The sequence below is a fragment of the Macaca nemestrina genome, chromosome 9 (assembly GCF_043159975.1).
Source record: "Macaca nemestrina isolate mMacNem1 chromosome 9, mMacNem.hap1, whole genome shotgun sequence".
NCBI classification, from domain to species: Eukaryota; Metazoa; Chordata; class Mammalia; order Primates; family Cercopithecidae; genus Macaca; species Macaca nemestrina.
In genome coordinates this window covers 62423077-62450328 of record NC_092133.1, presented here as the reverse complement: position 1 = coordinate 62450328, position 27252 = coordinate 62423077, and the positions used below count along the sequence as shown (strand labels likewise).

General features: G+C 35.6%; 1 protein-coding gene across 20 annotated transcripts in view; it reads left to right on the top strand.

Annotated features, from left to right (window-relative positions):
* LOC105466141 (catenin alpha 3) overlaps window positions 1–27252 on the top strand; it is a 1883635-nt gene that overhangs the window by 1504856 nt on the left and 351527 nt on the right. For all 20 annotated transcript variants that reach the window (XR_011607352.1, XR_011607354.1, XR_011607355.1 and 17 more), the window contains one exon: window positions 4443–4594. Coding sequence is in view for 16 of the 20 variants with exons in the window: in XM_071068753.1 (XP_070924854.1) it covers window positions 4443–4594 (152 nt within the window). In the remaining 4 variants the exon portion in view is untranslated. The remainder of the gene's footprint in view (window positions 1–4442; window positions 4595–27252) is intronic.

The window sequence follows — 27252 nt, the reverse complement described above, 5'->3', positions numbered from 1 at the left end:
GGTTTTTTGAAAACATCAACAAAATTGATAGACCACTAGCAAGGCTAATAAAGAAGAAAAGAGAGAAGAATCAAAAAGATTCAATAAAAAATGTTAAAGGGGATATCACCACCAATCCCACAGAAATACAAACTGCCATCAGAGAATACCAAAAACACCTCTACGCAAATAAATTAGAAAATCTGGAAGAAATGGATAAATTCCTGGACATATACACCCTCCCAAAAGAAGTTGAATCCCTGAATAGAGCAATAACAGGCTCTGAAATTTAGGCAATAATTAATAATTAATTAATAATTAATTAAAGGTATTAATAAATAATACCAACCAAAAAACGTCCAGGACCAAATGGATTCACTGCCGAATTCTACCAGAGGTACAAGAATAATCTGGTACCATTCCTTCTGAAACTATTCTGATCAATAGAAAAAGAAGGTATCCTACCTAATTCATTTTATGAGGCCAGCATCATCTTGATACCAAAGCCTGGCAGAGACACAACAAAAAAAGAGAATTTTAGACCAATATCCCTGATGAACATTGATGCAAAAATCCTCAGTAAAATACTGGAAAACTGAATCCAGCAGCACATCAAAAAGCTTATCCACCACGATCAAGTGGGCGTCATCCGTGGGATGCAAGACTGGTTCAACATACACAAATCAATAAATGTAATCCAGCATATAAACAGAACCAAAGACAAAAACCACATGATTATCTCAATAGATGCAGAAAAGGCCTTTGACAAAATTCTACAGCCCTTCATGCTAAAAACTCTCAATAAATTAGGCATTGATGGGATATATATCAAAATAATAAGAGCTATTTATGACAAACCCACATCCAATATCATACTGAAGGGGCAAAAACTGGAAGCATTCCCTTTGAAAACTGGCACAAGACAGGGATGCCGTCTCTCACCACTCCTATTCAACATAGTGTTGGAAGTTCTGGCTAGGGCAATCAGGCAAGAGAAAGAAATAAAGGGTATTCCGTTAGGAAAAGAAGAAGTCAAATTGTCCCTGTTTGCAGATGACATGATTGTATATTTAGAAAACCCCATCGTCTCAGCCCAAAATCTCCTTAAGCTGATAAGCAACTTCAGCAAAGTCTCAGGATACAAAATCAGTGTGCAAAAATCACAAGCGTTCTTATACACCAATAACAGACAGAGAGCCAAATCATGAGTGAACTCCCATTCACAGTTGCTTCAAAGAGAATAAAATACTTAGGAATCCAACTTACAAGGGATACGAAGGACCTCTTCAAGGACAGCTACAAAGCACTGCTCAATGAAATAAAAGAAGACACAAACAAATGGAAGAACATTCCATGCTCATGGATAGGAAGAATCAATATCGTGAAAATGATCATACTGCCCAAGGTAATTTATAGATTCAATGCCATCCCCATCAAGCTACCAATGACTTTCTTCACAGAATCAGAAAAAACTACTTTAACATTCATGTGGAACCAAAAAAGAGCCCTCATTCCAAGACAATCCTAAGCAAAAAGACCAAAGCTGGAGGCATCATGCTACCTGACTTCAAACTATACTAAAAGACTACAGTAACCAAAACAGCATGGTACTGGTACCAAAACAGAGATATAGACCAATGGAACAGAACAGAGCCCTCAGAAATAATACCACACATCTACAACCATATGATCTTTGAAAAAACCTAACAAAAACAAGAAATGGGGAAAGGATTCCCTATTTAATAAATGGTGCTGGGAAAATTGGCTAGCCATATGTAGAAATCTGAAACTGGATCCCTTCCTTACACCTTATACAAAAATTAATTCAAGATGGATTAAAGACTTAAATGTTAGACCTAAACCCATAAAAACCCTAGAAGAAAACCTAGGCAATACCATTCAGGACATAGTCATGGAGAAGGACTTCATGTCTAAAACACCAAAAGCAATGGCAATAAAAGCCAAAATTGACAAATGGGATCTAATTAAAATTAAACAGCAAAAGAAACTACCATCAGAGTGAACAAACAACCTACAGAATGGGAGAAAATTTTTGCATTCTACTCATCTGACAAAGGGCTACTATCCAGAATCTACAAAGAACTCAAACAAATTTACAAGAAAAAAACAACCCCATCAAAAAGTGGGCAAAGGATATGAACAGATACTTCTCAAAAGAATTCATTTATGCAGCCAAGAGACACATGAAAAAAATGCTCATCATCACTGACCATCAGAGAAATGCAAATCTAAACAACAGTGAGATACCATCACACACCAGTTAGAATGGTGATCATTAAAAAGTCAGGAAAAAACAGGCGCTGGAGAGGATGTGGAGAAGTAGGAACACTTTTACACTGTTGGTGGGACTGTTAACTAGTTGAACCATTGTGGAAGACAGTGTGGCAATTCCCCAAGGATCTAGAACTAGAAATACCCAGCCATCCCATTACTGGGTATATACCCAAAGGATTATAAATCATGCTGCTATAAAGATACATACACATGTATGTTTATTGTGGCACTATTCACAATAACAAAGACTTGGAACCAACCGAAATGTCCATAGATTATAGACTGGATTAAGAAAATGTAGCACATATACACCATGGAATACTATGCAGCCATAAAAAAGGATGAGTTAATGTCCTTTGTAGGGACATGGATGAAGCTGGAAACCATCATTCTCAGCAGACTATCACAAGGACAAAAAACCAAACACCGCATGTTCTCACTCATAGGTGGGAACTGAACAATGAGAACACTTGGGCACAGGAAGGGGAACATCACACACCGGGGCCTGCCATGAGGTGGGGAGAAGGGGGAGGGATAGCATTAGGAGAGGTACCTAATGTAAATGACGAGTTAATGGGTGCAGCACACCAACATGGCACATGTATACATATGTAACAAACCTGCACATTGTGCACATGTACCCTAGAACTTAAAGTCTAATAAAAAAATAAGTTTCTGTTATCTCAAAAGTTACCCTTATGATAACCATATCTCCACTCTTCAAAATGGTAATCATTAGTCACATGTATGTGTCAAGCAGTTGAAATGGGATGACTATGACTAAGGAATTGAATTTAAAATTTAAGGCTAATGAATTTAATTTTTAATAGCTATATGCAGCTAGTAGCCACCTTTTATTGGACAGTGTGCCTAGAGAATGGACAGAGAATAGGAGCACAGTGGATAATGTCAGCAGGTATGGTGGCTCAGAAGTAGGATATAGGTGATACATTTTAGCAGTCAGAGGAAAGAAAGGACCATATAAAACGAGTGCCCATGTATATCATCAAAATTTCCTCATATCAATAACATAGCAGGTAGAATTGCCAGAGATAGTATGCCATACATGCAGATATGACTTAAATGTAGAAAAATAACATTTATTGATATTTTTATACCAGTCAAAATATTTCTATCTTCCAGGTTTAGAATTATTTCCTCTAAAAATTAATCTTTTTATCCAACATCTTCATATGGGCTGGAGGCTTCCTCACTATGATACGGCAGATTAGTTTGAATGTAGAGGCTGCATTTTGGGACTCTGAGTTCACATCTCTTTTTTTACACATTAACAGAATGAATCTGTGGAAGAGTCTTGATTTCTCTGTGTCCTCATTGTTAAACTATTAATACTTGGTTAATTCTGGGGTTAAGATTTAAATCACATTGAACACTTAGAAAAGTACCCTGAGCCTGGTGAAGAGATAATAACTGTTAATATCATTAACTTTAAAAGTAAAATTGAAGAAATGTTTTTATTTGAAACTATTTTGAAGCCTTAATTAAAAAGGTAATCCATGGATTGGCTTACTGATAGAAGCATCCCTATAGTCAGTCAGTGTTTCGTTATTTTAAAGATAGTTTGCATATGAGAATGTCAATTCCTTTTCACTAATTTTTTTTATTATAGAGAAAACATCTTACTAAAAGGAAGTTTACAATATTTTTATTATTTCTATAAGATATAATTACTGCTTTTAACTAAATTTTCTTCTGTTTAGCAACTCAATTGCTTTCTTTCTTTAAATATCTTTGTGTTTACAATTCCAACTGTTTTACGCACCAATTCCTTTCTGTAATTTTTTGTGGTTTATATTGAATAGGATGAGAAATGATTGTATGGTCCCAAGGTTTTATAAAAACAAAAATGACATAAAGGAGAAAGATAATCTTTTAAAACATTTCTATAAAAATGCCTTTCTCTCCAGAAGCCTGGAGTTTACAAAAAAAAAAAAAAAAAAAGCCTTTAATTGTCTTTGATTCCTTTTACTTTTCAGAGATTCAAGATAATCCTGCTAAAATTTGTGTATCTCTATATTTAAAAAATACAAATAAAGATCTATTAATCAAATATTTGTTTAAAACCAAATTCTATATTTCCTGGAAAGTACTGTAGAAATCCGAAAATACAAAGAGGACAATCTTCTCTTTATTCTTTATTTTAACAGTAATTCCTGAATTTGTAACACAAGTGAATGTTGCCTTGGAAGCCTTAAGCAAAAACTCATTGAATGTGTTGGATGATAATCAATTTGTGGACATCTCAAAGAAGATCTATGATACAATTCATGATATCAGATGTTCAGTCATGATGATTCGGGTAAGTTTGCTTTTCCTTCCATTGAATTATTGCAATGCTCTTCACCATCTGGAATGCCTGGGATGACTGCAAGAAATGCTTTATTTCTATGCTGTAGTGTCAATGCTGAGATCTATTAAAACTTTAGAAGTTCATATGTATCCCCAAAGTCAGATCTACTGTCACAAACAACACTTTTACTTATGTATGTGGTTATAACTTACGCAAATGAGTGCATTTTACTGCTGCGTGTGCAGAAAAGATAGGATTTGTTGGGTGCAGGATTTGTTGAGGTGTCTCTTAGCATGATCAGAAGGCAAAGAAAAATACATGAAGTAATTTGCTTTTTATTTTTCTTGAACAAAAAGGAAAGAATCTTTCTTATCTCTGTAGTGGAATTGATAGTAAAATGTGTTAAAACAAGGTATTTTATGGCCAAACCCTCTCATCCTAGATCATAAAATCACAGAGTGTTCTGCAAGAAATCTCACTTGGAGTTGCCAGCAACAACAAACACTTCAATGGTCCCAGTCTGGGAGTTGTCTGTTTGGGGACACATATTCCACCTTTCCAGGCATGAGAGCACCATTTGTTGCGGGCACACTGTATGTACAGAAACTGGGATTGTTTTCCCTCAAGTATTAATGTAAAGTGTTCTTTTAAATGTTACCAAAAAATGCACATTCTTTGGAAAATGCCTATGTAAAGATATGGAGATACCTTAAGTGGATTCACCTGAAGACAGACTCTGAAGTAAGGATTTGTGTTAACAGTAATCTATTTAGGAGAAAATGAGACAAAGTGAGGCAAAGAGGGGAAGAAAACCAAGAAGATGAAACTGTGAGTCACTGCAGGCAACTGGGCCCTGGGGCTTGATCCTGCTGGTGAGCTCTGGGTAGTACTCCAGAATTCTCTTACCTGACGTGAACGAACTGAAGATTTAGCCACCTATTCATCCTGGGTGAAAAGCTACCCTCAGAGGTGTCACCTGAGCCTCATGTTCAGGACCAATCAAACTTTTGTGGCCAAAGAATTCTCAGGCAGGGTATCAGGTGTTTGCTGTAGGAAGATTCAGTGGGACTGGTGAATATAATTTTTAAGTATGAATAGAATTCAATTTTTAAGCCTCTGGACTTAACTGTTAGTAAGATTGTAAGATGGAAATAGAAGTGCTGAGAATATATGAGTGGAGCATCAATAGTATTAATATCTGATAGGCGTGAACATCACAGGCTGTACTGAAGAGTTCATAAGTCATTTGTGGACTTTGTAAAGAAAAGGGCCAACAAATATTAGGGAGTCTGGCAGGGCAGAAGTATGCTGTGGAAGAGCTTGTAAGAGAAAGTCTAAAAGTGTCAAGACAGAGAATCTAGTACATTGAGACTTGGGAAAACCTGAAAGTAAACCAATTACCATATCAAAGAGAAACCTCAGGATAAATACTTGTGAGCAGCCTACAAGTATTTCTAAGTGATTAGAAAATTTGGCCCTGTACCAATGACTATGTCTGAGCAGCAAGAACCTTTATTAATATTCTTGCTGTAAAATTTGTATGCCTTACCTCTGTGGATTAGTGGACTAGTAATAACCCAAAGCTGGGAGCTAGGTGAATCCAGTGAAGAGACATTAAAAGTGTAAAGAAGGCACATGAACTTCAGGATATAGTCTTGCCGGAGTGAAACCTCTCCATTTTCGCTATCCCTGAGCGGATATTTGACAATATAAACCAGTGAGATAGCATAGCAGAACCAGGGGAGGGAATGCATTTTTTTTTCTTACTGAAGTTATATAGGGATGGAAAAAAAATCTTACAGCTTCTCCCAGTTAGATGGTCCAGTATTTTTAAATTTCCTCATTATCAAGATAGCTTACTTAAAGCAAATCAAATTATCTTGCCATTTTTTTTTACATATTCCTCATATATAGTGGTACTCTGTAGGGTAGGAGAACAATTTATTGTAATTATTAATAGCCTTTGAGAGCAGTAATTTTCTCCCATAGTCATCTCTTTTTCAAGATAAATACTTCCATTTCTGTTAACTTTTTCTCATAGGAATAATTTAGTATTTTGTTTCCTTCACTAGTCCTTATTTAATTTTCAACAAACTTCTCAAATGAGACTATCAAAAATACATTCTAATTAGTGTCCATCCAGTGTCAAGTAAATATAGCCAACTGCTATTAGCCTACATTTTTTTCCTTTTAAACATTATATTTATTGAATAGAGGTTGACTTCCTTTTCCTTTTTTTAATCTTTTTGCCTATGTATGCATTCTTTACTTTGATTTGTTCTGTTCTTGTTCTTAAGTCCTAATCCTGTTAAACTGTGTATGATTCTTCATATGATTTATCAGATTGTTTTCTGGTTTGGTTCTTAAACATATCAAGTTAACATCAATTAGAAACATGAACTGTAGAGTCTTAGTTTCTTCAACTAAATAACTAATAAAATTGTTAAATTATATTGGCCCTTTATCTGATGGTAATCCCTGCTAGAGAGATTCAGTTAAGAGCATTAGCTTTAAGAGCCTTTAGAATCTGATGTTCCATGCAACTGAGAACATGTCTCTAAGTATATGGTTTGAAAGAGTGTTTTCTGAGTTTTAAGGCAGATACATTATTTCTTTAAGTACACTTTATGGTCAAAAAGATAAAGCAAATAAAATCAGAGCTGCTGTACTTGAAACCAGGGAGGAGCACCCAGAGGCTCATGATCTCTATCTCTAAACCCCCAATTCCCTAAGCAGCCTCTAGGGGAACCTCTATACAACTTCTACAGGGATTCCTTGGAAAATGATCCATAAACTTATGAACTTAACAGCTAACTGGGTTATAGGATAAAAATAAATTCTCACTTAGGTGCAAGTAAATGAAAATATATCCCTTTTTTTTTCCTTAAAGACTATGCCTTTTTCACAGAAGAGAATAAACTTGATCCGGTATAATCTTCTTTTAACTAGGTCGAATTTAATGCTGGCCAATATTCTGGCCTTAGAACTGCAAAGTATTTGATCCTTTCTTCAAGGTATCTAAAAAGTGTCAACATTATAGCAATAAATGTATAATTAAACAAGCTCAGGGAGGGATAAGCCATGGTATTGAGGATATTTGTGAGTGTATTATAATCCCATTTTATGTCTGAATTTTTATGAATACTCTTCAGTGCCTTTGAAACAATAAAATACTAACTCAAGATCAGAACTTGGAATTTTATAGGGTTTTATAAAAATATGATTATGTCTTTACTATTTGTTTTGATCAATACTTACACTAACAGTTGTTTAAAACTCTAAGATAAATACTGTGACATTTACTATTGCTATTTCCATTGGATTCAGTGTGTAGACAAGTGAGGTTATAAACTATCATACCTAGCAAACTCATAGAATAAGCAGTATTACATATTTTGATCTGTTTGGTATTTAATATATATGTGTAAATTGTACAACTATTAAGCGTTCATAATATAATGGTTAAAACTAAAGCAACAAACAAATCTTACTTAGCATCAATTTCCTCCTTTGTAAGATAGACATGGTATTAAACCTACTTCTAAAGATAATTATGCCGACATGAGTTAATAGAAATGAAATGCTTAATAAATAGTAGGCTATAACAAGAAGATAGCTACTACTACTATTATTACCACATAGAGTTAGTACTTACTAGACCTACTGAAACTACTAATATTTTTGTATATCTTGATGAACATCAACTGCATAAGCATGCTTGTAGAACAACATAAAGGGCAAAACCCTAAATCAATAAATCTCAAAAAAAAAAAAAAGAAATCTCTTCATTTATAAAGCAATGTTTATATAAGAGGATACTTATGCTTATTAACATCAGGTATCTAAATCATAGACTGTTTAATGCAAATTATGCTTTTGAACCTATATTAGTTTAAGGTAGTATTATAATTCTGCACATAATTTTTATAGACCCCTTAAAACATGAATGAGAACTGAACTTTCAATGTTCATCTTTTTTTGGTAAAAGACATTTAACCACAAATGGAGGACATTTTAAAAGAGTACATGATTGAATTGAGAGAGAGGGTAGTGCAAGTGGCCCGCAGTGAAGTATCCTCACAAAAAGAAACAAGATTCAGGCAAAATTATTCCTATAATGGGTATTCAGAATGTAGATTTCATATGTTTTGTTTGTGGATTTTCATATGTGCCTTATCAAAAGCACTTCAAAGATATAGTGATAGTTTCCAAAGCCAAGTGTGTAGATTTTCAGGTCCATAACTCAAGTTTGCATTTTCTGTGTTAGTTTTCTAACTGTATCAGGGAATAGAAACATATTTTGCATATCTGACTTGATGAAGGTTAATTTTTGAGGAAACAAAGACAAATAAGATAAATGTACATGGCCCAGTTTACATTAACTGTTTTTACATGAATCATTTACATGGCTTCTAGAATTGGGACACAGTCCAAAATATAATATCAGCTTATATAACCAGACAATCTTTGGTTCTGATTCTATTGCACCTACAGGAATGAATAGATTTATGGCTTTTACTGGAACTAAATATAACTTTCTCAATTGAGATTACTTGCAGTGTCACAACTTCTGTAAATTTATTTCATTTTCTTCCATAACTTATTTTTTTCTTCGTGGCCTTATAGACATCTTTTCTTTATGTGTCTTCCAGGCTGAGCTTCTGTCTGTTTGAAGTTTCATACTCAAACTACTAAAGGGAAAGACTTTTACAATTTCAGTTAGTCACTAACCAATGTAGAATGTTATCTCATCCAATTACAATTCTCTGGAATTAAGTTTGGAAATGGGCAAATAATGAAACAATATTGTGTAAAATCAGAAGACTTGAGTTCAAGTCTCAGTTCTACATGTTACTGTTTATATTTTTACTTTACATGATGTCATCAGTTTCTTCCCTGCAGAGGAAAATGGAAGAATACTACTGAATTTCTACTTTTAAGTATCACTATATGTAAAAGTAAAGGACTAAACAGTGTTTCCTGAGATGATGAAAAAAATGAGACTGTCCTTGCTTCAAATGCAAATTAGGGCCAAGTGCAGTGGCTCACGCCTGTTAGGGAAGCCAAGGTGGGTGGATTGCCTGAGCTCAGGAGTTTGAGAACAACCCGGCCAACATGGTGAAACCTCATATCTAATAAAATACAAAAAATTACCCAGGCATGGTGGTGCGCACCTGTAGTCCTAGTAACTCAGGAGGTTGAGGCAGGAAAATTGCTTGAACCTGGGAGGCAGAGGTTGCAGTGAGCTGAGATCACGCCACTGTGCTCCAGCTTCAGTGACAGAGCAAGACTCCATCTCCAAAAAGAAGGAAAAAAAATGCAAATTAAATAAGACATGGACAATAGAGAAATACAATGATACAATGAAATTCAAAATATGTATTTCAATGTAGTAGCAAGTAACAATTGGAAAATATTATTTTTAAAGTAGAATATATCACAGCATCCAAAATTATAATATAAATGGTAATAATTTTAACAATGTAAATATAATATCTATACTCTGAAAATTATGATACAATATTAAAAAAACTAAAAACACCTAAATATCTTAAGGGATTGATCATATTCCTGAAGTTGGAAACTCAATATTAAGATGTCAGTTATCCCCAGATTGACTTACAGATTGATTTATCACTGTCTCAAATTCTCAGCAGACTCCTTTATGAAAACTGATCATTTGAGGTGGTTACATGGGAGTATACGTTTACCAAAACTCATCAAACTGCATTTAAAGTTGTATGTAAATTAGATATTAATAAAGTTCATTAAAAAATAATCAACTCCATAGCCAACACCTCAGAAAATGCTAATTTTAAATAGATAGTCATACCAAACTACAAATTAGGGCTAATTAGAAAAACTTACATGGACTATTGAAATGCTGATATCTCAAATATTATAAAATTAATAATACCTTTCTACTTTCTAACTGTTTGCCAAATATTTCTAATGTATGGGGGTTTTCTTTCATTTTTTATTTCTCATATTTGTGAATCATTGCTTACTATTTTAGATCAAGAGTTGGCAAATTTTGGCCTTTGGGCCACATTTGATCCACCATATGTTTTGTATGACCTGCATCCTAAGGATGGTTTTCATATTTTTAAATGGTTGAAAAAATTAAAAAGTAGAATATGATATTTTGACTTATGAAAATGGTATAAAATTCTAATTTTAGTGTCCATAAAATCATACTGAAACATGTCTCAGCCATTGGTTTATATCTAGGACTCTTTGTGCTACAATGGCAAGGTTGAGTAGTTATGAGGAGACTATAATGGCTCACAAAGCTTAAAATATTTCCTACCTGACCCTTTACAGGAAAAGTTTACTAAACCTTGCCTTAGAGATTTTTGTTTAGCCTTTACAAATATCCTGCCTGGCTATTCCAAAAATCCACTCACCTTTTTATCAGTTTTCCTTTATACATCCAATCATCCCAAATATTTAAATATTAGAATTGTCTTTCTTTCGAGGTTCCTGGAGTTACACACCCCCTAGAATGACTTCTGCTAACCCTTTCTATTCACAGTCTAGGGTCCCAGGCTGTACTCTTCACTGTCCTCTACTCTTCTTTTCACCCTGATGGCTTGCCATTCACCCAGGTACTCTTTTTCTCACCTTTTCTTTTCTAGATCAAACTGTTGTTTTTTTATTTTAATTTCCAAATTTTATATTCATGCCCTGATGCTTTTCAGATAAAGTTGTTTAATTGCCAGAAACCACCCTTCTCCAAGGGCTGCAAGGAAGTTTTTACATTCCTTTTGATATTTTTGCATTATTTGTTCAGCACGTAAAATTAAATTTGAGCCTCGCCTTTGATTATTGTACATTTTGAAATTCAATTTTTAAGATTTATAGAATGTTGAAATTCATCAACTGTATTCTCTCATGTCATTTTTTTTCCTTTCTTTTTTTGTTTCATGTTATAGAGCAGTAGACCTCCCCTTATTCATGGCTTTTATTTTCACGGTTTCAATTATCTGTGGTCAACCACAGTCTGATAATATTAAATGAAAAATTCCAGAGTTAAACAATTTATAAGTTTTAAATCGTGCACTCTTCTGAGTGATGTGATGAAATCTCATGCTGTTCCATTCTGTCCTGCCTGGGATGTAAATCATCCCTTTGTCCAAAAGATCCATGTTGTCTATGCTCCCCTCCCATTAGTCACATAGTATTGCAGTTCTTGTTTTCAAGTAACCCTTATTTTACTTAATGATGACCCCAAAGTGCACATAGTGATGCAGGCAATTCTGATATGCCAAAGAAGCTGTAAAGTGCTTCCTTTAAGTCAAAAGGTGAAAGTTCTTGACTTAATAAGGAAAGAAAAATAATCATATGCCAAGGTTGCTAAGATCTACAGTAAGAATGACTCTTCTACCTGTAGGGTTGTAAAGAAGGGAAAAGAAACTAGTATTAGTTTTGCTGTCACTCTTCAGACTCAAAAGTCACAGCCACAGCGTGTGATAAGTGCTTAGTTAAGATGGAAAAGGTGTTAAATTTGTGGGTGGAAAACAGAAATGGAAATGTGTTCGGATTGATGACAATCAGATTCGGTACTATCCGAGGTTTCTGGCATTCACTGGAGATATTAAAACATAACCCCTGTGGATAAGAGGGGTGGGGCAGTGTAGTATTAATTGTGTCTAAAGATTATTGGGATTAGAAATGAGTTTACATAAAATAAGTATATGCTAAGTGAGTTTAAAGTATAGTGACAGGATGAATATATATATATATGGCTTAGCTTGCACAGGACAGTATTGGATTATACCGCCTTTTACTTTTAAGTGTCCAATTTGGAGGATAAATTGGTAAGCTCACTAGTTTCTGGGTCCTGACGGTACTGCTTGAGGCCCTGTGGTGCATCATCTCCACCCACAGGGCGACAGTTCCCGGTGCTTGGCACTAATGATCATAGTTCCCTGTCAAGCCAGTTTTTCTAACCCCAGGGAACACTTTCTCTCCATAGTCCTAATGGCTATCAAATGTGCGCTTCTCCCCTCATGCTTTTCTGATACTTTGTTGACTGTGGAGAATTTATTCAGGCACCATTTCCAATTTATTTAATGTACAAAGAATTCATAGCTTTTCATTTTTCACTGTTAGGCAGATTTCCTAAACTCATCTAAGTCACTCTACTCTTCAGCCTCACAGGAGTCTTCACATGGAATGCCAGTTAAAACACTTTGTCCTTTCTGGAAGTAATATGACTCTTTTCTAGTGTCAGGACCAGTGTGTAAAGAAACCACCTACCAGAGGGATTCCTAAGGACACTTCGTAAAAGGTCAATAACAAAGTAACCTTAGTTTTATATGCAAATTTAAATTAAACCTTAGTGGAAGGAAATCTGTAACAGGACTCTTGCTGTTTCTTCTGAAAACAGAGTGTAAGGTAGAGAAACCTTGGAACGCCTGCTGGCACTGGTCAGCAAGAAGTCTTATGCTCTCAGCACATTTAATGGCCCTCCTCTTGTGTATCCCATTTGAAGAAACTTTTGACTAAGGGAGCAGAGGTGACTAGAGTAAGAAAAAGATATTCAGGAAACGTATTAAGCTATAAAAGCAGTGCTAGTTAGTGATCTCAGTTGCTCATGCTGAGAGAAAGATGTTCAGCTTGATGTCGTTCTGGAAAGTGCTCTTTCACCAAAGGGTCAACACCACTGGACTGGCAGGAGAGTCCATGGTCCAACAGGACTTTGATGCAGTCTAGTCCGCCACTCGGAGAGCTCTACACAAGTGCAGCTCAGAGCTTTTGACTCAAAGTAGCTGAATTTAAGGAGCCAAGCATCTCCCTTTGAAAACACCTTCAGGTGTTCAGGGGAAATGGCTACCATTGTGAACAGAAGAGTGATATGGGGAAGACGGTTACTTGCAGAACCTTAAGAGCTTTTGGTTTGCTTTGTGTTAAGTGAATTATTAAATGTCATATTAATTATTATAAACTTGTATAAGCAATGAAATAAGTTAGATTTGTATTAAGTATTCAATTTAAAGTTTTATTATTTTGGTACAAAAGCTTGTTTTTTTCCTAAAAACTCTTAAGGCATGCTAACCTCTTACTTCAAACGTAAAGTTTCTCTGCATATCTACATTTCAAAAACAACTTTTGGAGAGTTGAATCAGCCTTTTAGTGAAAATAATATGGGAAATACAACTTATAAAATGATGAATTTTAGAAAACAGACTTTGATGTAGCTAATAGAGGGAGGGAGACTGGGAATTTTATAACTCCAGTATCTGTAAAGTAACTAATGGAGTTTCAAAGGGAAAAATATTCTGGAGTCTGATAGCAAAAGTTCTCTGAGTGAATAGAGGTGCTTGAGGTCATATACTGGTAGGAGAAGTCACAGGAAGAGATTCAGGGTCTTCAGGCACCTGAATGCCTAAAGAACATTTGCTTTTACCGTAGGAGAATAAAACAGCTCCATGTTTTTATACCATGGGAGCCTTTAGACTCCACAGACTTCTTTTTGTTGATGTAACAGTTGTAAACACATAAATCCCAAGAATCACTTTCTGGTCAATTTATTAAAGAGTACTTATCCTACTACTGCTCTTCTCTGCTCCCTGAGATTCAGACATATTGGCCTCCTGGCTATTCCCGCAGTTCCTCAGACAGGCCAATGCTTCTGGCATCTGTCCACCTACTGTCCTCTCTAACTGTGATGCTTTCTTCCAAGACTCTGCACAGGAGGCCTCTTCAGGTCTGCTTCATCTTTGCCTTATCCAACATCCTACATAGATCCTATATAGAGCCACATCTAAAAATAGCATCTCCCACCTCAGCTACTCTTTATCTTCTTACTCAAGTTTATACTTGCATAGTGTTTGTCATGACCATTGACATATTACATATTTATTCACTTATTTATCTATTTTCTTTCTTCCCCCAAAAGAATGTAGGCTATATGAAATAAGGAAGATTCAGACCTTTAAAACAAAATCTGTCTGGGTGCAGTGGCTTATACCCATAATCCCAGCACTTTGGAAGGCTGAGGCAGGGGGAATGCTTGAGCTCAGGAATTTGAGACAAGCCTGGGCAACATGGTAAAATCCCTGTCTCTGTGAAAAACAAAAACAAAAACAAAAACAAAAAAACAAAACAAAAAAACCACCACCAACAACAAAAAAACCAGAAAAATTAGCCAGGCATGGTGGTGCATGCCTATACTCCCAGCTGCTTGTGGGGCTGAGGCAGGAGGATGGCTTGACCCTGGGGGGTCGAGGCTACAGTTTCTGCCACTGCACTCCAGTCTGTGTGACGAAGTGAGACCCTGCCCCCGACAAAAAATGTTATAGTGTTTTGCAATTAAATAAAGTGGTTGATTTGGTTTCCAAATTTGACATTTGTTCAAAATGTAATCACTAGACCCCAAGCAATTAAGGACAAGAACATGTGATGTTACTTTGTTAAATTTTATACTACAAAAATGAAGGACAGTAGAAACTACCTTGAGATACATTTTCACAAAGAATTAAATTGGCTTGATCTCTTATTTAAGATGGTTTTAAGAGTCCCAAGGATGTGTACTAAGCATTGTATTTTGTGGCCACTTAATGTAATTATGAATGTACAGTACATGTCAGTTGTATGCTATTTGTCTTCGTAGAAGCTTCTGTAAAGTTGGATCCATGTGGTTGTTTTAAAAGTTCTTCATTTCACTTAGTTAAGGTGACAAGATTACTCTTTAAAGATGATGACAATTATAGAATGGCCCTGATGAGACTTTTTGAGTGTATGTATTGGCTGTTGGTTTGTGGAAGAAAAAAAGACTCTATCCTAAGGATAGAGTTTGTGGAATGTGCTGGAGTGTATTTTATACGCATTATCCCCTATTATCGGTCCCTTGGTGTTATAAGCTCTAAAAAGTCACAAAATTGTCTCTAAATTTAATGCTTAAAGTGTGTTTTATACTGTCTTAAATTGCAATGTTTGGAACAGAAATCAGAAATTTAATTAAAGTCATAAAATACAGAAAAATTCCATAACAAAAATTATCTGTAACCTTAAAAATGGCTGTAAAATACATTTTAACAATTCCATAGTAGTCTGTTTACTAAAAAATATAAAATTAAAATAAAACCATGGATTTTTATATATCTTCTATTGTCTCTAAAATTAATGGTTTGGGATTAAATTTATGGTTCCCATTTACCAAAAACATTGACAATGCATGTACAAATGGTGAATCTCTTCCAGTGGATTTTGCTTATTTAACTCTTAGAGTACAAACTTATTTTAGGTTTGCCTCTGTCTTTAAGGAAATTCCCATTCTTTGGAATATCTTTGTAACCCTATGTAAGTCATGTAGTCTTTTAACTTCAGATTTGCATTTGTAAAATGGGGATAACAAAGGTACCTACGTAAGATGGTTCATCAGAGTTTAAAAGGGTTAATGTATGCAAAGCATTTAGTAAAATTTCTAGGGCATTGTAACTGCTTAGTGAGTATTAGTTTTTGTAGTAATTAGAATAACAAATACTATTTGCTGTAATACAACCCCCAATCTCAGTAGCTTATTGCAATGATGGTTTATTTATCAACCTTACTTTGGTCTGTTGCCAGCCTGTTTTCCTGAATAGGTCTCTACAAGGTAGTGACTCAATGACTCAAAATCTTTCAATCTTTTGATTTTGCCATCTGTATAAGCTGGCCTCCATGTCACTGCAGAAATGGGAGAGAGGTTAGATAACCGAATAGGAAGTTTGGTGGCCAGACCTCAATGTGATATACTTTCTTCTACATCTCATTAGACAAAATCCATCAAAAGGACCTGAAAAAACTGCAAAGGAGCTGATGAATGCCTTCTTCCTCTGTGCCTAAGAAGAAATAGGACTGATGAATACATGAACATTCCTTGTCATACTCTTTGTTCCAGTTATTATTGCTGCATAACAAATTACTCCATACATAGTGGTATAAAACAACCATCAATGTATCATGCTCTCACATTCTATGGGGCAGGAATTTAGAGAGGGCACAGACTTCTTCTTGTACATGTCTGACATCTGGACTAAGGAATAGAAGACTGAGGAAGGCTACATTTACCATCTTATGGGACTTGGCTTTCTCAAAGCATGGCAGCCTCTGGATAGTTGGGCTTTTTGTGTGACATTTCATGGATCCAAGAATAAGTGTTACAGGTAACAAAGCACACGCCATATTGCCTTTTCTATCCTAACTTTAGAAATCGTAGAGTGTCACTTCTGTCATAGTCTTGGTTACAAGCAAGTTAAAAGCCTCCAAGATTCACAGGAGAGGAGACATGAACCCCATCTTTCAATGGAAAGAGTGTAAAGGTCAAAAGGAGCATGTGAGATGATAAATAATATTGTACCCATCTTTAGAAAATACAAAGTGGCCCACTTCTGTCACCCTGCTCTTATTATCATAGTCATCATCATCATCATCATTTTTAACAATAACAGTTATTTTTAACTGATTAATTACGTGACCGTAAGTCAATTTAAATAGTCTTTTGTTGATTAATTAGTAAAATAAACCATAAGCCAATGTGAAGAGTCTTAAATCACTTCAGGTAATCATTTGTTTAATGACAGGTAAAGATTTAGAAGGTATAATGAGTTAAATATTTTAGCGAATAGAATATTAAATTGCCATATTTTAATATCTTTTATAAATAGATCTGCTGCCAATTTAAGATATTAAGCTATACATAATCTTTTTGACACCCTCTTCTTAAAAAATCCCTTTGAAATAATAATAGCTAGAAAGTATAAAACAGAATAAAATTCTTGAGGAGGGTATGTGGAATGTGAGATTATCATGAACATGGGAAACATAAAATGAAGAAGACATCATATTAAGAAGTAATTTTCTGTCCTGTACAGGATACAGTCAATCACTTGAAAAATGGTTAAGTATTTTCTATCTTTTAATCACTGTGCTAGGTTTTAGGAATGCAAACATTGGTGAATCATGATCTTTGCTCTCAAGTAACTGGCATTCTCATAGAATAAAGAAGTACATAAGCAAATGACAGTAATACATTGTGATAAGTAATATAATGGAAGCACATGGAACCGTTTTTTTTTAATATAGAGGCCTTAAATTCTGCCATGGAGAAAATTATGCAAAGATGTAGCCATTTGTTGACTTTCCAGTTGGGCTTTGATGAATGAGTCAGAGTTGGGTAGTTGGAATTATGGCTTAACACATTTGCAAGGATACAGATGTAAAGGCAGGAGAGAGGACTACAATTAGGTGAAGGGTACCTGGACCCCAGTGTACAGGTGGAGGAGGAGTAAAGATGTAAGCAGAGTTCAAATTTTTAAGAGTCTTCATGCATGTCAAAGAAACATGACCTTGCTAAATGGCAAGAGGAACAGAATTACTAGGCTTGGTATAGAGTGTTAAAAATTCATCCTGTATGGTTGGGGTGGCAGCATAGTCATCCCTTTTACTTCCTCAGTCACCTGCCTTAATCTGTCTAATATTTAAAAATTAAGATTATTTTAGCAAGACAGAAGAGATAAGAAGTAATTGAGTAGACAACAATCTCTTACAATATATTTACTATTAAAGGAGGATAGAAATTTTAATCAAATACTAATTATACCATTTATGGCTCACTAAATGTACTAATAGAATGTAATTTTCAGGGATTTCTCTTTCTCAGGATATGGAACCTTTCCAAAAGTGGCTTCAGAAGAGTGATACAGATAATACTAATAATGATAATAACAATAATAATAGAAAAAAAGTGAGGCTTGTATTTGGAACAAACATTTTTGTATTTGCAAGGAGCTGAAGCCAAGCATATGTCAAAAGCATTTCTAACCACTTAAAATCTCAGAGGAGATTTAGGAAATCAGACTGGCAGTCAGGCATGTTCACCACGAGAGCAGCCACTGTGAAGGGACTGAAGTGCTGTCTCACCAGTTTCAGGGACTCATTGAGTCTGTTCCAGGGTATAACATGTCTCTGATTACAGAAGATGTTGGTGTTAAATTGACAGAAGTAATTGCTAATCAAAATGCAAGTGGGAGATGTAAATGCAAAAACATATGAACTCACCAATTAATGCACAGAGAATCATTTTCTCCTTCAAATGCCTTATTTATTAAATCTGAAGCCTTACATGTTGGCTTCAAAAGAATCACATCAATCAGAGAAGGCTGAAAGCCAGTGTCTTAGGCTGTGGTGAGCACAGGATTAGAAATCAGAAGACCTTGATCCTGGTCTCAGCTACATGCTATAGTAGCTCTGGAGTCCTGGGTTTCTCCCTTTGATGCATTGTTACATGGTGTTCTAATATATAAGGGAGGGGATTATCACACTTTCCTTGCTTATGGCACATTTTTAGGGCCCGTTCCTTCTTTCCTTCTTTCCTTCCTTCTTTCCTCCCTCTCTTCCTCTCCCCACGCCACTCCCTTCCTCTCTCTCTTTTCCCTTCTCTCCTGCCCTCTTTCCCTCCCTCCATCTCTCCCTCCTTCCTTCCTTTCTTCTTCTTTTATCCACTTATTGTCTTTTGTTGTTTTATTTTGTTGTTTTATTGAGTACCTACTACGTGCCAATAAATCTTTCAAACGCTTAGCCATATGGAGATAGATAGGACAGATAAGATTTCCATTTTCATGGAGTTTACATTTTTGTGGAAAGAGACAAGAAGTAAAGAAAGATATGGATAAGGTAGTTATGATGAGTGAAAGGAAGGAAGTAGAATGATACAATGAAAAGAAAATTGGCCTAAGAGATACATCACTTTCAGTCAAAGCAGTTCTACTCTGAGGAGATCGAATTTTAGTTAGTTAATAAGAATAAGAGTGTGGCAGCAATTTTAAAACACTGAAGGAATGTTTCAGCCAGAGAAGAGTAATTGCAAAGATGCTAAAATTTGGAAATGCTTGTTATAGCTAAAGAACAGGAAGGAGGCACTGTTTTTAAACATTACTGAATTGAAGAGTAGAGTGATAAGAGTTTAGAAAGGAAGACAAACAATAAGTTATTTTGACCTTTTCATACATGCTAAGCTGTTTGAATTTTGTTCCAAAGCATTGATAACTATTGAAATAGCTTTAACAGGGGAGTGGCATGATCCAATTTGCATTTTAATAAGTTCCCTCTTGATTTTCTTGAACGTTGACTTTCCAAAAGACCTCCAAAAGTGTGTTAATCAAGCAAAACTACAATTAAGACTTAGTGCAATAAAGGAGAACACCACTTTGAAGTGAGTTACCTACATCCATGTAGCTAATTAATTGCAAAGCTGGGATTAGAATTCAGGTCTCCTGACTCCAAATTCAGTGTACTTTTGGTGTTTTCACAACTAAGTAACTATAATAGGTTTGTTGCCCAATGTGTGGATAATTCTAGGTGGGGAAATTAGAGAAGCATTTTAAAGCCTGTGCTGAGTGATTTAAAAGTGCATCTTGCAAGAGAAAGAACTGGTTGGACTGCGGTGATGAGTAGATTTGGATGAGTGGACAAAATGAATCGAAGGCTTGGTAGTAAATTTCAATGAGCTTATTAGTCTTGATAGTTGGTCAGTTTAACTGTTTCAGTTTTCTCTTCCAGGAGCAGGTGTTTCCTGGAAAAAGCAGCTAAGCATTGTTTTTGCTTGCTCTTAGTATTATTAACACAAGAACAGGAAGGTCTGCCCAGTCCCTGTCCCTGTGGGACAGAGGATTATGTCGTTTTCAGTTCTCACCAATCCATAGGAAGTATGTTATTGGAAATGGAGGATGGGCAAGAATAGATGTGAGCATACCAGATATGAGTCTGCTGTCCTTTTCCAGGCAATAGGTAATGTTGCCTTAGACTAGAGCTGCACTGTCTGATATAGTAGTTACATGTGGCTTTTGAGCACTTGAACTTTGGCGATGTGAAAGGAGATGTGCCATGGAAATGTATGACACACAGCAAATTTTGAAAATTTATCAAGAAAAAACGATATAAAATATCTTATATATATTTATATTTTACATGTCAAATTAATGTCAATAATATATTTTAACTAAACATATCCAAATATCACTTTGACTTATACAAATTATTTTAATGTGACTACTAACTGTGAAAGTTAAAAATTACATATGTTGCTTGCATTATATTTATATTATTAATGCGCTAGAGAGTTGACAGAAGAGGTAGACAAATTCAAAACTTATTTTGGAGGTAAAATTGACTGAAATTGCTGGGAATGAATGTGGGATTGAAGGAAATTGGGAAACAAATGTGGCATTGTGTGTATGTGAAAGTAACTTATGGAGTTAAGGAAGACTTGGAGGAATCAGTTTCGGGTAGAAGTCTGATTCCAATTTCGTGGTCTTTAGACATTGAATTTGCTCATTTTATAGTTACATTATATCAGTCATTGGGTATATGATTTTGGAACTTAGTGCATAATTTTGACCTATGATAGGAATTGTTTTTCCTTAGGATGTAATAAGGGTATATTAGAGCAGAAAATATGATATAGAAGCAAACACATTTAGAATTCATGTTGAAGAGGAGGAGCTAACAAAGGAGATTGGCAAGAAATAATTGGGAAAAATAGAAAGAAAACCAAGAGACTGCTGTCTCAGAAACTAAGGCAAGTGTATTTAAATTGTGTACAATATTACTTAGAAGACTTATAAAGATAACAAGAAAATATGTTCATTGCATCTGGGGACATGGATGATCAAATAGGTAATGTATGTTTAGATATTCAATGAATTGGTGTCAGGATTTCCTGGAATTGATGACTAAGGCTGTAGCTGACAAAAAGAGCAAAACACTCTAATTGCAGGTTGAGAAAACTGCCAGCCTGTGAGGACCAGCATATTTCCACAGGGCTTAGATATAATGAGAGGATTTAGGACAGGGAGAGAGGATTAGACTTTTCCAAAATGTGCAGTGTTTAGAGAGGCTAAGCTGTTCTCTCCTTTCCCTTTGGGTTACTTTATGTTGTCCTTACACTGTAATAAAGGAAAACAAAAGATACTCTGATACCCTGACAATGACTGAACCCACTTTCTGTAAAGTGGGTCTCTTTATACTTTATATAGGCATAAAGTAATAAATTGTAAACAGTATATATAGTGTTATGATAAGAACTTCTAGTTGTTAATGACTCTTAGTGTGTCTCAAATTTAGCCCAGTCTTTTGTTGTTGTTGTTGAAATATATTTTCTTGGAAAGCCTCTTCTTTCTTATATCCTTATGAATATCTGCAGAGAGCCATTAGTCTTTGCCTTGTGCACTTTCTGAAAATATTTTCTTTAGATTTTTTTGGAGAAACTTGCTTTGTTCCAATACCCTCTGCAGAATGTTTCCTCTTACTGTGTTCTGTTACTCCCAATGATGGCTTTTGCCTAGCTGTCTCAGTTTTCTCTAGTGTAAAGACTTAGTTCTACCTATGTTTCCTCTTCCAACTGTATGTCTATTATCATAATTAGTTTTCTTATCATAGATTCAAAAGAATAATAGTTTCAAATCACTTTGAGAAGAAAGCATTGCTTTCTGCTTGAGTCACAGCTTAAACAGATTCACCCACTGTCTACTTCAAGGCATTTCCTATGTGATGCTAATGAACATTCCTCCATTTCAATCATCTCCCCTGTTTATAACTTTATGTCTAGTATGTGGTAGATTACAAAGCCATAGTGAAAAAAAAACTTATATACATAAAATAAATATTAGTTAATGAAAATGCTTCAAGTAATATTCCTATTATAAGAATAATGTGTTCTTATTATACCACGTTAAATAATATAGGATAGTTTATAGTACAAATTTTAGCCTGACTACCCCTCTAGCTCAGATTTTTCTCTTCCAGGGCCAATTGCTTCTTAATAATTTTGTATGTTCTTTTCACATCATTTTCTACATAAATCATATTCATTTATGTATATGTATCTTTTGTTTGGTTTTGCAAAAAAAAAAAAAAAAAAAAGAAAGACCATTCTATAGCTGTTGTTATAAAACTTGATTTGATGTTTATAATTTTACAATAAGTCATACATTAAGTTCTCTTAGTTACAACCCAAAATAAAAGTTAGTGTGTATCCATACGAACTACTGTTGACACAGCTCCTTCTTGTAAGCTTTTCCTTAGATAGCCAAAACATGAAAGAACAAAGGGGAAAGACAAAGGCAACACACCAGAAAAAAAATGAAAACAAATAGTCATTTGAAGGCTTACATTTAAAAATATGGAAAACCAGTATAATGTTATTAATGGAACACTGTGATGCTGCAAAAATTGAACCATAAAACCATGAAATAATAGTGCTAAGCTGAGGGAAAAATTGCCTATCTCAAAATCCTTGGAGGGCTTTGAGGCCTTCAGAAGTGAAGTGAGTTACCTACATCCATGTAGCTAAACTAATGTCAAAGTTGGGATTAGAATTCAGGTCTCCTGACTCCGAATTCAGTGTACTTTTGATGTTTTCACAACCAAGTAACCATAATAGGTTTGTTGCCCAATGTGTGCAAAAAGTCAATATGCTGAGACACGAGGATGCAGCAGAGAAAGAGGTTTAATGGTTGGGTCGTCGAAGGAGAAGATGGGAAGGAACCTCAAATCCATCTCCTCAGGTAGTTTGGGGCTGGGTTTTTAAGGGTTTTGGAGTGGGCCAAAGTGTGGAAATTGTTAAGTGGTGGAAGAGTACAGGGGGAAGTCATAGGATGGGGAGAGGAAGAAACAGCATTCTCATGTTGATTTCTTTTCCTCTATGAGAGTCTTCAAAATGGTTGGCATCAGCTGTTTCCCTGGCATCAGCTGTTTCCCTGGAATTGGGGATCTGAAGACCTTCTTTAAGCAATTCTTAAAGCAAAGTCTTATGATTCTGATGTCAGTGATTCTATCTATAAGAACAGTGGGAAGGGGGATACAAACGATCAGGATCTAGTGACTTTCAGGTACAAGGAAGTGGGTCAAAGTGCAGCCTGATTAATACTTACTTATAGCCATATTTCTGTCCAGAATTCTTGTTAACCCCTGAGAATGCCTTCAACCATAGGTTCATACTAACGAAAAGACAAGCAAAACACATTATATTAATTAAACACAATTGCAATACAATGTGTTTAATACAACATATTGTATTAATTAAATGCAACTTGAAAAATATTACTTAAAGAATTGCATTTGAAATCATTGGCTAAGAACAGGAATATAACATAAGGACTGGAAAAAGAGACAAGTGACAAGTAGCTTGGAGGGAAGGTCAAATTAGTTTCTCTGTAAAAGAAGATGAGGTAGGAAGATCAAGCGAAATAATTTAAATGTATTGAATTTACTTAAGAAGTGAAGCAAAGAGAAAATGCCCTTCAGTTTAAAATAAAATTCCCAACAGAAACTGAGAAGATCAAGTAGAGGTAAAAGTTATACCCTTGAGCTGCTAATAATGAAATCTAGCCTGAGGGAAGGAAGTTTTGTTGAGAGATCACTACCTGACAGGAACTTTACATGCATTCTCTCATTTTACCCTCAAAGCAACCCTTGAGGAAGGGACTTGGAAAACCATTTTATGCATAGGAAACAAAACAAATAACTTAAAATTACTCTCCCAAAGTCACTCTGATAGACAGTGTTCCAACAGGGTGAAGATTCAGGTACTTTTGTCTTGGCCGCAAAATCTGTCTTCATTGTGCCCCACGTACTGCCTATATTAATCAGGAAGGTGAAATGATCTCTATGTTTGATCTAGAGTTTCTGGATACGGAAGTGTGAGAGATTAATTTCAGTATATATGAGCTGTCCTTAACAATTTGAAAATATAATTAAATCGAATTATAAAGATAAGATTAAGAAAAAAATGGTTTGGAGGACATTGCATACTCTTACAAGTGTTCTATAAGTAGAAGCTTCCTGTTATTTACCTGTTCTGCTTTTTCCTACTTTAACTCTATTTGTTTAAAGCTTGAAGAAATTTGAGTAGGTAAAGACATAGGAATTAATAGTACAGGGACCAAAGGGAAAACTTCCCTTTTGTCCTCTAAAGGTTTACTGAAAAATCAACTGACAAACGGTAAATTAATTGGAGAAAGGGCGTGCAGATTTATTAATGTGTACATGGTAGAATCATGGAGTGATTACCTATCCCCCAAATGGGGTTTAGAAGCTTATATATCATCTTTTGAGAGTACAGAAAGAATAGGAACTTAGATCCTAGCAAAACAGGTTATAGGAGGGAGGAGAAGAAGAATTCTGTTGACAGGCAATAAATGACAACTAGGGAGAATGAGTGGATTGCAGGGCAGAGATGATTAAGATATTTCTCCCTGGAATCTGAATGAGCCTGAGAGATAGATATTATCTTGTGAAAGGGCCTATTCAAGTATGGTTTCATTTTTGGCCTTATTTTCTGTAATAGATAATGAGATAACAGTAAGGAGAAGAATCAACTGTTGTTCTCCTGGTGGATCAGTACTTTAGGCAGATAAAGGGACTTCAGACAACAACTCATCCTGTGCTTTGGGAGAGACAGTGGGGAAGTCAGAGAGACCTTGAGGTTTCTTCAGTTCAGCATATCAAAGCATGTATTTTGGGGGTATCAGTTCCTAAGTCCCAACAATAGCCAAGGAACAAAGCAAAGACTGAAAAGTTGCTTTTTATTAAGGTTTCTACTTGCAGCTCAATTCTTTCATTTACACTCTGATTTTGTAAGTTGGACCCAATATAGAGACATGGGGTCAACATGGGTTAGAAATAGGCTCTATCATAGAACTTGTCTATTTTCCCACAATTCTGATAATATTTTACACAAATATGGACATGCTTTGCAGTTAGTTATGTAATACTCAATATAGTGAGACATGGGGGATTGCAGCAGAGAAAGTGTTTAATAATCTTAGGATAGCCACAGGAGGAGATGAGAGGAAACCTCAAATCCTCTTCTCTCAAGAATCTGGAGCTAGGTATCTAGGGTTTGAAGTTGGCTGCGGTGTGGGAATCATTGAGTAGATGAAGAGTGCAGAGTTAAGTTATGTACTTTTGATAACAGGGAAGTTGAATTACTTCTGAATTCCTCAGATAAGAAGTTTTGCCTCTGGATGGCCTGCTTGATAGTCTCCAGGTGATCTTTCCTCTCCCCGTTTTCTTTCTGAAAATACCTTGGTCAAATCTTTGATCCTTTGTGTTCCCCCAGGCTCATGTCTACCTGCTGCCTATTACAGTCTTCAAGAAAGGGAAAACAGCATAGTGAAGAGGGGCCCCAGGTCTGTCTGGTTACTTCCTGCTGAAAGGGGATAGTGAGTGGATAAGCTATATTTTTCTTTTTCTCTCTATCTGTCATGAAGGGAATGAGGATCATGAAAAACTTGTTCATGGGGAGAAGAAAGGATTCCACTGAGGCCCCATGTAAATGGAAGTTGCTGTTGCAGGCTGATATTGGGATTGCATAGTCATCTGTAGGTGGAATCGTAACCTGGATGATATAAACTTAATAAGAGCATTAAAAAGGCAGAGACCAAAGATTAAAAGAAGAATAATGAGGAATAAAGGTTCAAGTAATAGGAGAAGCCAAGTGATTTTTAGAAACCAATCAGTAGAGGTTTTGGCCCAGTTGTGGTTACTTTAGGAAAGTGTGTGTAGTCATTTGGCTTGTTTGACATTTTTTTTTTTTTGGACATTAATTTTCATTTCTCCAGACATATTAGTGTAGGTGCAACATGTTTTACTGATGACAGCACAGACTCCTTTTTCAGCTAGGGGTTAATTAGCAGTGAAGCAAAGCTATAAGATCCCAGGAGGGGTAATATATTTTTAAGGTTTCTTGGACTAAGAGAGCCATCACTGCTGAGGCTCTTAAGCTGGGTGGTGGGGAGGGATTCCTAGGATACTAGGTCTAAAGCTTTTGAAAAATATGCTGTAGGGTGCTTAGAGGGCCATAGATCTTAGGCTCACTCTCAAAGCTATCTACCTTCATTTGTGTACATAAAAAAAGAAAGGCTTGGTCAGATCAGGTAGGGCTAAGGCTGGGGCTGAGATTAAAGCCTGTTTTTAAAGTTTTTAGAGTATGTTTCACATTATTAGTCCAGGATAGGGGTTGTTCCTCAGTTCCCTTGAGGGCTTCATATAAACGTTTTCCTTTTACTCCAAAGGAAGGAATCCATATTCTGTAAAACCCAGCCATACCCCAAAAGAATAGATGCTGTTGTTTAGTTCCTGGAGTTGTCATGTTTAAGATAAGGTCTTTAGGAGTACTAGAGAGGCTCTTTGTACCGAGGGATAAAATAAGGCCCCAAAAGTGAACCCTTTGTGTGAGTATTTTTGCTTTAGAAGGAGATACTTTGTCCCCACAGTCAGCAAGTTTGTTTAATACTAACACTGTATTTTTGTCTAAAACAGCCTTGTTAGGACAACAGATCAGTAGGTCATCCACATACTGGAGTAGATTGCTGTCTTGGAGAAGCTGCAGAGTAGACAGTTTTCTAGCTAGGGCCTGTCCAATAAGGTGGAGGCTATCTCTGATTCCCGGGGCAGAATTGTTCACGTTAACTGTTAAGTTATTTGCCATTCAAAAGCAAACAGAAATTGGCTATCTGATTGTACAGAAATGCAGAAAAAGACATCCTTAAGATCAAGTACAGTAAACTAAGCTGTGGAGGAGAAAGTCTGTCCAAAAAGGGTGTAAGTGTTTGGGACAATAGGATGAATCAGAATAACAGCTTCATTAATAGTTCTAAGGTCCTGTGCTAGTTGGTAGG